General features: G+C 33.7%; 1 protein-coding gene across 11 annotated transcripts in view; it reads left to right on the top strand.

Annotated features, from left to right (window-relative positions):
- The window catches only part of STAG2 (stromal antigen 2), a 144,961-nt gene that overhangs the window by 111,970 nt on the left and 19,304 nt on the right, over positions 1-13,687 (top strand). For all 11 annotated transcript variants that reach the window (XR_002830501.1, XM_023758153.1, XM_023758122.1 and 8 more), the window contains 5 exons: positions 2,132-2,306; positions 5,061-5,200; positions 6,998-7,099; positions 9,648-9,796; positions 11,759-11,887. Coding sequence is in view for 10 of the 11 variants with exons in the window: in XM_023758153.1 (XP_023613921.1) it covers positions 2,132-2,306; positions 5,061-5,200; positions 6,998-7,099; positions 9,648-9,796; positions 11,759-11,887 (695 nt within the window). In the remaining variant the exon portion in view is untranslated. The remainder of the gene's footprint in view (positions 1-2,131; positions 2,307-5,060; positions 5,201-6,997; positions 7,100-9,647; positions 9,797-11,758; positions 11,888-13,687) is intronic.

The following is a 13,687-nucleotide window of genomic DNA, read 5'->3' as shown; positions in this document are numbered from 1 at the left end:
ACAGATGAATTTATAATCATTTAACAAGAAATATTAATAATGATATAGTCAAAATGCTTATGGTGATTTCAAGGTTTTATGACCATTGCATTTTGCTTAGCCTTTTTTTATTGGGGTAGAGCCCCATTAGTCATTGTAAGTGTGGTTTTCAGCAGCTTATGTTATGTTGAGTACTATTTGTTTTAATTTAGGGTATATTTACTTCTTAAAGCTACCAAGAAAGTTGTTCAACTATAATTGTTCAACTACGAAGCTACCAAGTTGTTCAACCCTTTTCTTTTGTTTGTCACTTGTCTTTATTTCATTTTTAAGAAAATGAATATTAAACTAATATTAAAGAAATACACTTGGATTGTTACAGCTAAAATGTTAGATATATTACCTAACTGTTGGTCTCAGTTTTCTTATTTTCAATTCCCTTTGTCCCTTCCATATATACATGCTTGGGCACAAATAAGTTAGAATATATTAAATGGCCAACACCCAATTACTGGATTTTGTGCATTCTTGCAAAAGTATATTGCCACAATTATTACATTGCTGAATTCTTTCCAGTTTTCAGTATATAATTTTCTATTATAGCAGTAAAGGATTTGGAAATTCAGTTTTCATCTCTATAATTCAGATGAAAGGAACGAAATTTCTGAAGGTGGTAAATTGAGTTTAGATTTTACACTTATAAGAATAGGATTTTAATGAAATATGCACTGATCTAAACTTAACACACAAAATATGCCACCAAGATATTCAACTTATTCCGTTGTTTTTTTTGTGTGTGGTTTTTTTTTTTTTTAACAGTGTAAACATATAATTGCTTATGTAATTTGTTCAAGTTTTGGAGATGGTTTGGTCATTAAATAGCTTGTGTTCAGTCTTCCTAACAAGCTTCTAGGACTATATCCTGGTCATCTCACCTGACCTGCTAGTTTACCTAATTAAAAAACGAAACCATACTTATCACTTTGTATTGTTACTATGTATGTATTTTGCAAAAGTTTGTGTAAACTCATATCTAGGTAGCTATAAATTACTTCTGTAGTAGTAAAATGAGAAGTGACTGAAAGAAAAATTAAATTCATAAAGAGAAAAAAGGAAACGTGGTTAGTTCCAAAAAGGTAAAACTATGTTATAATTTGTATTTCTAGCAGTAGTCTTCCTTTAAATGTAATTTCCTATTGACTTTGTGATCCCAAAATTCTATTTTCATTGGCCCTTCCCAACAGGTAACTTTTTTGTTACCTTCTGACTTATTTTTACCATTGTTTGACTTCATTTAAAACTCCTGGTAGAGTTTTGTTAAGCTCCTTGAGATAAAACTTTAGCCTTAAGTTTATTATGATACCTATCAGGTTTGCCTGATTTGTAGTAAGCAGCCCACACTTGTTTATGTTTGTTCTACGTAAGCACCACATATACTATTGGCACTGAGAGTACTTAAAAAGTACCATAGACTTCGTGATCCCTTTCCTAAGAGGTCTTCTATGAGGTATTCATCTCTTTGGTATCATGTTTTTTCTTCCATAGAAGAAAAGAATGGTACCAAGTTTATGCATTATTTAATATTTGAGAATGTATACCACAAGAGTGTAGGATTTGGAGTCAGAAAACCTGAGGTTGAGTCCTGCCTGCATGTTTTGGTAATGTTAGCATATTACACAAGTCATTTAAGGTTGCTAAAAATAGCCTTGGCCAGTGTCTCTCTGGTTAGAGTTGTGGGTCCTTGCACCAAAGGGTTTTGGGTTCAATTCCTGGTCAAGAGCATGTCCCTGGATTGCAGGTTCAATCTGGTCTGGGAGCCTGGGGGAGGCAACCAATTGATGTGTCTCTTTCACATCAAGATGTTTCTGTCTCTCTCCCTCCTTCCATCCCTCCCTCCCTTCCACTCTCTCTAAAAATCAATGAAAAATCCACAGGTGAGGATTAGCAACAATGGTGCTAAAAATAAAAAAGAATATTTTTGAAATTACCTTGCGGTTCATAAAACATGATGTAAATATTAGTAGTCATTATCATAGAAATTACACTCTTAAGATTTCCAAATATAGAAAGTTGCATTCTATTTTTTTGTTAAACGTGTAGCAATTGGTAAGAAACCTTGATTTATAGCATATTGTCCTTTTTTTTAAAACAGGCCTTCACTATTCTGTGTGATATTTTGATGATCTTCAGCCATCAGATTATGTCAGGAGGGCGTGACATGTTAGAACCATTAGTTTACACCCCTGATTCATCATTGCAGTCTGAGTTGCTCAGCTTTATTCTGGATCATGTCTTCATTGAACAGGATGATGATAATAACAGTGCAGGTAATTTTATTGCTAGCATTTTGTTAAATCTGTATATCTACCATAAATCAAATTTAAGTAACAATGATCTTGAAGTGTTATACTACTATTTGATATTTTATGCCTAAAACATGAAACACAGGTACATGTTCCAGGACATTTGTGTTCATTCTTGCAACGTTTTAAAGACAGTGTGGTATCACAGAGCATAGGTTTTGAAGCCAGATGTTTGCTTCTCACTAGCCTTGACCCTGCTTTTCTAATTTATAACTACCTTTACAGAATTGTGTGAATTGACTAAATTGATCGAAGTGACTAGTACAGTGCCTGGGCATATAGGTACTCAGTGAAATTTATGCCCTCTTCCCTTAATCATTAGTAATACCAATATTCAGGTAATTTGAGCAGAATAAAGTCTTTCTTTAAGTGATGTTTTGTTGTATACTTTCATAAAGTAGGTTTTTATATTTTAGTGAGGGCATTAAACTATGTAATTTCTCAATGTTTAGAAATCTTTGAAACTATTCTGTAAGTTTGGGATGGTATAGAATGTTCATAGGAAAATATTAAAACCGGCCTTGCCTAGGGTTAAGTTACTCTTCACACCCTAATTGTATACACAGTGCCTTAAAGCAAGAAAAGGTCATGCAAAAACAAATACTATTTGGTGGCTTCTTTCTGGTTTTTTTTTAATCAAATGCTTAATGATACTTTACTTTTTTTTACCTGAAATGCCTTTTGGTGTCCCCTACTCATTTTTCTTGTGTGTGTATGTGGTATATGTAATTTTTTTTTTACACTTTAACATTTTAAAAATGTTTTCTATTACACTTTACATTTAATATTATTTTGTATCAGTTTCAGGTGTAGAGTATAGTGGTTAGAAAGTCATATACTTTACATAGTGTTCCCCCTGATATTTCCAGTACCCACCTGGAACCATACATAGTTATTACAATATTATTGACTGTATTCCCTATGCTGTACTTTACATTTCCATGACTACTTTTTTATTTTTCGCTATAAGTATTACAAAGGGTATTACATAAGTGTCCTTTTCCCCCCCCCCACCCTTGACAAGCCCCTGCCCTCCCTTACCCCCCAGTGTCTTATGTCCATGACTACTTTTGACTACCAATCTGCACTTCTCAATCCCTTCACCTCTTTAAATTTCTGGGTTTGTTTTTAACTTGAAGGGTAATATTATATATATATATATTTATATGTATATATGTATATCCATACAGAAACTGACCTATCACTGTAAAACAGCATTTAAATAAATATATGTAATTCTAGATAGGGTTCAAAATTCTGAATATCTCAGTAATTCAGTCTCTAGGGGGTAAAAAGCCTATATATCTTTAGATCCAGAGAGCAGTATTAACGTTGTTTAGAAATCTGTTATAATCACAGTGTCATTAAGAAAAAGCTAGCTTATGTATTCAGTGCAATCTTCTTAAAAAGTAAACAATGTGTTTTAGCTTCTAAGCCAGTGATGGCAAACCTATGACACGCGTGTCAGAGGTGACACGTGAACTCATTTTTTTGGTTGATTTTTCTTTGTTAAATGGCATTTAAATATATAAAATAAATATCAAAAATATAAATCTTTGTTTTACTATGGTTGCAAATATCAAAAAAATTCTGTATGTGACACGGCACCAGAGTTAAGTTAGGGTTTTTCAAAATGCTGACACGCCAAGCTCAAAAGGTTCGCCATCACTGTTCTAAGCAAATGCTTTGTTCTAGAATATGTGCAGTGATAAAACTTTTTCTGATGGTCTGTCTAAAATTCCTATTATCAAAATTTGGTTTTAACTTATTACCAGTTATCAAGGATTATCAGAGACAGGGTGAAGTAAATACTTGTTTAAAAGAGCATTTTTACTTTACACACAAATTTTTTTTTTTATATTGTAAATCTTACATTGAAGACCTGACAGGATATGCACCCTCTGTTCACCAGAGAGGAAATATAAATGGCTAAATAAATTCAAGAAAAACTTCACTGATAACCAAAGAAATGTAAATCAATATTAGGTGGTGTGTTTTTTTAAGTAACTTTATTTGTAATATTTGTCCAGAGGAAAATTCTTTACCTAGCTTTTTATGTAAAAGGCTTTATCACAACTTTATTTTCAGTATCAAGGAATTAGAAACAATCCTTTGGCAGTACATGGAGGCTATAGTCTGTCCCCTTGATAACTGAATGTCAAGATCTCACATAATGGATCAGAGCAGAATAGTATGTGACATCATCTTAAAGAGACAGAATGATTCTTAGCTGAGTATATGTAATATGGATAAAGGAAGTAGGTATCAATAAGAGTTGGGATAGGCTCATCCCTGGGAGGGATTATTGAATTTCTGAGATTGGCAGACCCCAGGGAACAAAGGGCCTTTAACCAACAGACATTGAATATGTAGATCTCATTGACAAACTATCCTATTAGGGAAGTAGATGAATGTGTTAGGCAAGCTTAGCCTGACTTCACTAAGCGTCAGTTCCTCTGAATCACTCCACTTGTTTCTGTTCCATGTTCATCAAGCAGCCTTCTGACTATTTGACTTAACAAAAATTTTACTTATTGGAATGCATGGACCTGCCATTCATGAAGATACTGAGAGTGATCATAATCTTTATTTAATTTAAATGTTTTTTTTCTTATTTTTTAAATTCTCCAAAATAAAGGTATTTTATAGTGAGAATTAAAAAAATATGTGGCTGAGTTAAAATACAGATGGGTTTAATGTTTGGAACTTTTTCCTCAGATGGTCAGCAGGAGGATGAAGCCAGTAAAATCGAAGCTTTGCACAAGAGGAGAAATTTACTTGCAGCATTTTGTAAGCTGATTGTATATACTGTTGTGGAGATGAATACAGCTGCAGATATCTTCAAGCAGTATATGAAGGTAAAGTTTGAAAAATGGATAGCAAGATATTTTTACAATGCTCAAAAGATAATGTAGCCATTGAATTTTTTTAATAGTAAATTATTTTTCTAGTTTAAAAGAAATCTCTACCTCTACTTCATTATAATGAACAATTTAAATTTAGTAAGTTCACTAGAGGCCCAGTGCACGAATTCGTCCATGGGTGGGGTCCAGCCCGCACGCCCCGATTGGGGTGGGGGGGTGCTGGTTGAGGGCAGGGCCTGCCAGGGGGAGGGGCCGAGGGCGGTTGGTGTGTCAGCCCCGCCCCGTGGTCAAACTGCTGGTCGAACTACCGGTCAAGGGAATAATTTGCATATTAGCCTTTTATATAGGATAGGATTTGCATTTGGGATATTGGAAACAGCTTGTCTTAGGTTAACTGTCACTATTAGAAATTGTATTTGTGATTTAGTTTAAGACAACAGGATGGTATTCTTTCCCTTGCTTGATGTAGCATTAGAACTATTGTTTTAGAAGTCAGGAGGCCTAGATGGTATAGTTTTGGCTTGGTTACTATGCAACTTGTGGCCTTGAGTAATAATACTTTTTGTGTCCTGCCTTTCTTCATCTGTTCCACTGGGATAGCTCAGGTTCCTTTAGGGTCTCAAAATCTGATTTGATTTAGAGTAGGTTATTCACAATTTTCATAAATACATATGAAATTCTCTAATATTTAAGTAGTAGTAGAAAGGATATGGTTAATTGTACTAATAGAATATGACTAAATCTGATAAGATTGCTTTTCTTTAATTCTTTCTTGAGTAAAATCTAATTATGAAAATAAACTTCGTTAAGCCTTTGGGCCCTTTCGCAGTCCGGGAGCCCTAGGGGGATGTCCGACTGATGGCTTAGTGCTGCCTTGGAGGCCGGAGAGGCTCCTGTCACCGCCACTGCGCTCGCCAGCTGTCAGCCTGGCTTGTGGCTGAGCAGCGCTCCCCCTGTGAGAGTGCACTGACACCAGGGTGCAGCTCCTGCATTGACCTGTCATTCAGCTGTTCGGTCGATTTGCATATTAGCCTTTTATGTCAAAACCTAGTAATTTTCTTTGGAATACTTTTCTACAGGATGGAGCTCTAGCAACATTATAATTTACTTTGGAACCTAAGTTATTTGTCATGATACTTGAATTTTTTTTTAAACTAAAGTTGTTTATGAAATAATTTTGCAAGTTTTAAACTTTTAGACTTTAGACTTAGGTATTCTAGGTTACAGTCAGTTGTATTAGTCACAGGAGCATAGTTATCCTGTATGCATTTTGAAAACAATCTTAAATTAGAACAAAATTTCATATGCAATGCATCATGTAAATATCACCCATAATAATTTCTCTTTAAATGCTAACAGCCTAATAGTTTGTATAAGCCAAATTAATAAAGTTGGAAACTATACATGGACTGCATGCCATTAGCAATGGATAAGTTATAAAAGTAACTGATTATATTGTCTTAATAGTTCACGAAGAATACAAGAACTTGGTTTATATCCTTTGTCTTCTTTCTGAAAATCTGTATAACGTAATTATTGTTTTATGCCATACATCTTTAAAACAAAGTTTAGAGTTTAATATGATTAGATCTTACTGTCTGATATTTCTGAATTTACTTAAGTTAGGGATTGTGTGTTTAGAAATTATCTTAAATTTTTGGTAGCATTCTTTTGTGTTTTTGAAGACATAATTTTAGCCAAATACATGCTTACATGATTAACGTAAAATTATTCTTATTGTCCAACAGTTTTAAAAGATAAAGCTCTAATTTGTGCAAATTTCTTTTCTAGTATTATAATGACTATGGAGATATCATCAAAGAAACAATGAGTAAAACAAGGCAAATAGACAAAATTCAATGTGCAAAGACCCTTATTCTCAGTTTGCAACAGGTAAGACATTTAAGAGTACCAGCTTTAGACTACCACAATTAACAATGGTTTTCAAGGTAACTGTGGGTCAAGGATAATAGACAATTCATAAAAGTAGAAATATAAGATATTCAACTTTATTAGTAGACATTGTACAAGTGAGATTATTTTTTGTTTTCACACTGGCAAGTATGGCAAAACCTATAGCTATCTAAGGTATGGGGGAAATAGGTATTATCATCAATGTATATTGGTAGAACCTTCCTGGTAGGCAGTTTGGCAATATATGTCAGAATTTATAATGTATATTCCATTTAAGGCAGCAATTCTACTTTGAAACATTTATCCAAGGTAGTAATAGTACAAGTTTGCAAAAATGAGTGTAAAATTATTGTATATGGCAACATTGTATATAACAACAAGGAATTAGAAATAATCCTAATGTTCATCAGTAAGATGTTAGATGAATATAGACTACTAGAGGCCCAGTGCATGGATTCGTGCACCGGTGGGGTCCCTAGACCTGGCCTGCAGGGATCGGGCTGAAACCGGCTCTCGGACATCCCCTGAGGGGTCCCGGATTGTGAGAGGGTGGTTCACGGGTGACGCAACCTGGAATTGGGCTTCCTCCTCTCTGGTTCTGGGTGTGTCACCCGAGAACCGCAGCTGCCAAGTCACCACAGCTTGCCAGCTCCTGCATCGAGCGTCTGCCCCCTGATGGTCATTGTGTGTCGTAGCTACCAGTCGGATGGTTGAAAGGTCAGACAGGTGCTTAGGCTTTTATATATATAAATAGGACATCTCTGCAATGGCTATTATATAGCACTTAAAATTAGTTTTAAATAGGTCTGTATTCATTAATGTATAAAGATTTCAACAATATATATATGGTTTGAAAATAAAAAAGGATTACAGTACAGCATCCCTATAAAATTGTACATATCTATATCTATCTGGAAAAATAGTCACTAAAATGTTAGTTGTGGTTAACTTGTTTTGGTAGGTTTTAGGTGAATTTTACTTTTATCTTTGTATATGTTTATATTTATTTTAATGAGTATCAGTCTTATAATCAAAATTCTATATATTGTCATCTTCATTTTGGCAGTGACAAGGCAAGTTTAATTAGGTAAAAAATAATTTGCTTAGTATACTTTTGTCTCTTAAGAGACCAAATGCATGCGAAGCACAACCCCTTTCAATTTGATAAACTTTCTTCTTGCTTTTTAGAAATCTAGGTATGAAGATTCTTAATCTTATTTGCATACTCTATTAAAACTAATAGAGTTTAAAAGATTTTAAAGGTAGAATTTAAATAACTTCTTTGTTATAAAATAACAGCAGCTTGCTCTAGAAACGTTAGAAAATATAGGAACAGGCAAATGCAATTTATCCTTAATTTTTTCCACTTAATGCTTTTAGTTTTTATAGCCTTCTTAGTTTTTTTAATGCATTTATGAAATCTTATTTTTACATAATTAAGTTACTCTGCATTCTATTTTGCAGGCCTGAATTTTTCACATGAACAAATTCTGAACACTTTCATTCTATTAAATACTTGCCTCAGCATTTAAAATGACTATATAGTATTCCATTTTATAGAGGCACCATAATTTAATCAAGATCTCTTTTTGTTTGATGTTGGGGTTTTTTGTTGTTGTTGTTGTTGCTGTTGTTTTTTACCACTCTTTGCCATCATTAATGGCATTAAAACAAACACCTTTTTACTTATGTATATTGTGCACAAATCATATTCTTTCTTTTGGATAAAGTCTGATCATTAGTATTGCTTAGTTAAAGGACATCTAAACTTTCACTAAATTTTGCCAAATTGTTGTATAACGGGTGGGGAAGCTTTTTTCTGCCAAGGGCCATTTGGATATTTATAACATCATTTGCAGGCCATACAAATTTATCAACTTAAAAATTAGCCTGCTATATTTGGTCAAACATTTAGTTAACTCATTTAGGGCCAGACCAAATGATTTCTGGGGCCTTCTGTGGGCCGGATGTTCCCCACCCATGCTCTATAGAAAGGAAGGTAATCTCAATTTATGTTCCCAACAAATCAAAGTGTTCACTGTACTGTATTCTTATGAGTGGTAGTAGCCATTATCTGTTTAAAAACTTGGCAGTTTGGTAATTGAAAAATTGCATATTGTTTTGCTTACTTTATGATGAAAATTTTGATGTGAGATTCATCGTTTAAATATAAATAGCAGAGCACAGTTTCCTCATAAGTTTGTGGGCTTCCTCTTTCTTTACATTTTTGTATACTATCTTAATATCCAGTTTATTCCAGCAGAGTAGAATTCTTCCATAACTAACCTAAAGAGTTTCTAATCTCAATAACTATCTCTAGTGTGAATATGGTATAAGTGCTATAATTTTGGTCATTTGTGTTATGTGTTTTAAAAATCCATGTTTTTTAATAAAACACAATGCCTCATTTATGGATCATCTATTAAAAGTATATTTTAAGTAGAAAATATGTTATTTTAAAAGATGTTAATAACCCATAGTTATCAAAAAAACTTTAACATGCTTGCTTTCTTTTTTTCCCAAACAGCTTTTTAATGAAATGATACAAGAAAATGGCTATAATTTTGATAGATCATCCACAACATTCAGTGGCATAAAAGAACTTGCTCGACGTTTTGCTTTAACTTTTGGACTTGATCAATTGAAAACGAGAGAGGCCATTGCTATGCTACACAAGTAATCTCCAAATATTTTATTTAGCTCTCCTATTTTTTAATCCTGAAAATTTTTGAATCTAGTTCTTTTGTTTATAATAATCAAATTTTATTGCTACTTAATTATTTGTTTACAAATCTGTAGCATATCTCTTTTCTTAAGAACTATAGTGCTATTTCTATTAACACATGATTTGGGACTAAATGTCCTTTCATACAAAGTATTTGCTTTAATTAAAATCATACATAAAATATTTATAAATTAAATGGAGAAAAGCAGCATATATATTCATTAGGTATCACAATATTGCTTAACAGCTTTTGTTATGATTTCAAAGAAATTTTTGAGATTTGATTCCTTTATTTCAAGTTTTCTCTTTCTAGTTCTGTTCTCCATATTAGTGACCTTCTCCTTTGTTTTTAGCCACAACCTTCTATCTGCATATCTTCTTTGGGTTAAAAAAATTGGAAATTATCTAACTTTATTTGGTCATGTAATTTAGTGATCAGTTGTACTTTTAAGTATTAGTATATTTTAGACCTTTAACATGACCAACACATGGATATTAATACCCTTTATCTTTTATTTGGGAAAATCAAAAAAACTCTGTTTTATTTGTCTCTCTTTTAGTCATCTTGCTTACTTAGTTATAACAATATTAATTGTCTCCCTACAGAAATGTTTTTGCTCTTTAAAGTTAATGTCATACCTTCCCCAACAATTTACTCTCTCCTTTCACTTTGCTCTAAAAGTCTCAAATTTCTTTTTCTGCTATTTAATAGATTAGATGATACTTTTAGGTAATACTAAAGGACCACATATGTAGTAATTATTTTCAGAAGTAATATGTTATTTCCTTCATGTAATAGCCTTCCTTCTTGTCTCTCCATTTTCATCTGGATTATTTTTCACAGTTACATTTTTGATACCGTATAATGTTGGATTGTTGTCTTGATTAATAGATGTATTTATTATTAAATAAATATAGTTAAAATAGGCCCTGCATAGAGTTTAATTTTTAAACTTTACTCTGATATGGGTCGTCACAAACAGTATTGATTGATTGTTAGTTACTCCCCACCCAATGATATTTTTCCCATTGAGTTTTTAGAGAGAATGGGAGGGGGGGGAGGGAGGGAGGGAGGGAGAGAGAGAGAGAGAGAGAGAGAGAGAGAGAGAGAGAGAGAGAGAGAGACATCGAATAGTTGCCTCCCATACACGCCTCAAACCTGCAACTTGGGAATCCATGACCTTTTGGTGCGTGGCTTGAAGCTCTAACCACTGAGCACATCAGCCAGGGCTACAAATAGTCTTTAAGCTAGTCCTGTCCTGGCTGGGTGGCTCAGTTGATTGGAGCATCATCCTGTGCACCAAAAGGTTTTGGGTTTATGATTCCCAGTCATGGCACCATTCCTAGGTTGTGGGTTTTTTTGTGTGTTTTTTAAAAAAAATATGTTTTTATTGATTTCGGGGAGGAAGGGAGAGAGAGATAGATACATCAATAATGAGAGAGAATCATTGATTGGCTGCCTCTTGCATGCTCCCTACAGGGGATCAAGCCTGCAACCCGGGCATGTGCCCTTGACCAGAATTGAACCTGGGGCCCTTCAGTCTGCAAGCTGACACTCTATCCACTGAACCAAACCGGCGAAGGCCTAGGTTGTGTCTTTGATGCCTGGTTGGGGCACGTAAATGAGGCAACAGATCAATGTTTCTCTCTCCATCTCTCCATTTCCCCTCTCCCCCCTTCCTCTCTCCCTAAAAAAGAAAAATCAATAAAAACATATCTTTGGGTGAGGATTTTAAAAAATCCTTAAGTTAGTCCTTTATGTCTTAAAAAATATAGAAAATGTATTGTTCTTTATATGAGAGCATTTGGATTATTTTCTATGGAAAAGAGAACTGAGGAAAGAATGTAGATGTACCAAACCACATTAAATTTTGTATTGTAGAACCTTAAATATTTATCTTTTTTTCTTGCAGAGACGGCATAGAATTTGCTTTTAAAGAACCTAATCCACAAGGAGAGAGCCATCCACCTTTAAATTTGGCATTTCTTGACATACTCAGTGAATTTTCTTCTAAACTGCTCCGACAAGACAAACGAACAGTGTATGTGCTAGAAATACTCTACTTAATTTTGTTTTGGAATTCTTAATTCTTGATTTCTCTCTTTTACACACAGAGATTAGAATTGTAGCCTAACTAAAGAGAGAACATTTAATAGACAGCAATACCAGTGATCCATCAGGAACATCTGAGTCTATGTCCAAAGTTATGACTACACTGGGAAGTAGAATTCTTCTTTTTATCTTTTTACTTGAACTACTAGTGCTTTCCTTAACAGATCATTTAAGCAGGATACTTTTCTGATATAGTCTCCTAAAATGGTGACATATTCTAACAAATAGAATATAATTTCAAAATATTCTCCTACTCTTCCCATCTTGGCTTGTATAAAAGGGCAGAAGAATATGAATAACTTATAGTAGAGATAGTCTCTTAAAGTCCACCAGTATTTTGCATTTAAAGATTGTATAGATTTTATATGCAATTTAATGCACATAAAACTAATCTATGGTGATAGAAATGACAGGGTTTACTTCTAGGACTTGCGAGATTGAATGGGGGAAAGCACACAGGGTACTTTTTAGGGTCATGGGAATGCCCTGTATCTTAAAAGATGTGTTGGTTACACAGCAAAACTGATCCAACTGTACTCTTCTTTAAAAAAAATTTTTTTTTATTGATTTCAGAGAGGAAGGGAGAGAGATAGTGATAGAAACATCAATGATGAGAATCGTTGATCGGCTGCCTTCTGCATGCCCCCTACTGGGGATCCAGTCTGCAACCCAGGCATGTGCCCTTGATCGGAATCGAACCTGGGACCCTTTTAGTCCGCAGGCTGATGCTCTATCCACTGAGCCAAACCAGCTAGGGCCCAACTGTAGTCTTAATTTCTGTCCATTTTATTGTATATAAATTTATTCCAATTAAAAATTTCAGCCCTGGCCAGGTAGCTCAGTTGGTTAGAGTGTCATCCTGATATGCCAAGTTTTCAAGTTTGATCCCCGATCAGGGCACATACAAGAATCAACCAATGAATGCATGAATAATTGGAACAACAAGTCGATGTTTCTCTCTCTCTGTCTCTCTCTCTCTCAGATCAATAAGTAAATTTTTAAAATTTTCATTGACACTATTAATCAGAGAAATAAAAATTAAAAGAATGAAAAACCATTTCTCAGCAGATTAGAACAAATTAAGAAATCTGATAGTCTCAAGTACTGCTGAGGATGTTGAACAATAGAGACTTAGGCATTTCTGGTAACAACATAAATTGGTATAAGACCACTTTGTGGAGGAGCTATTTGGTAATGTCTAGCAAAGTTTAACCTACCTTATGATCCAGTAATTCTGCTCATGTAGATACCCTAGAGAAGTTCTTTTACATGTATATACAAGAACTGTAAAAGAATTGTTTGAATAGGGAAAAGCTCAAAACAACTAAACATTTATCAACTAGAAAATGGAATACCATAGGGCAGTCAAAACGGTTAGATTTTTTAAAGATAAGCATAATTCCTTAATTTTATTAAATATCCCAGTCATTTAAATTTCCAGTAGTCTCAGATGTCATAAATTACTTTATTTTTAGTTTATTTGATTAAATTGGGATTGAAATAAGACTCACACATTCCAATTGATTATTGTCTTTTTTGAAACCTTAAAAAAATTCAGTTTTATTGAGGTATAATTGATAAATAAAATTGTAGTATATTTAAAATATATAACATGGTGGTTTTATATATGTATACATTGTGAAGGGATTCCCGTGATTAAGTTAATTAATACATCCGTCACCTCACATATTTTCCGTCTTAAATAACACTTAAGTTCTATTTTTCAATT

Source organism: Myotis lucifugus, unplaced genomic scaffold (assembly GCF_000147115.1).
Source record: "Myotis lucifugus unplaced genomic scaffold, Myoluc2.0 scaffold_2, whole genome shotgun sequence".
NCBI lineage: Eukaryota > Metazoa > Chordata > Mammalia > Chiroptera > Vespertilionidae > Myotis > Myotis lucifugus.
Note: the sequence above shows the minus strand (reverse complement) of the source record. Positions and strands in the feature narration are given on the sequence as shown.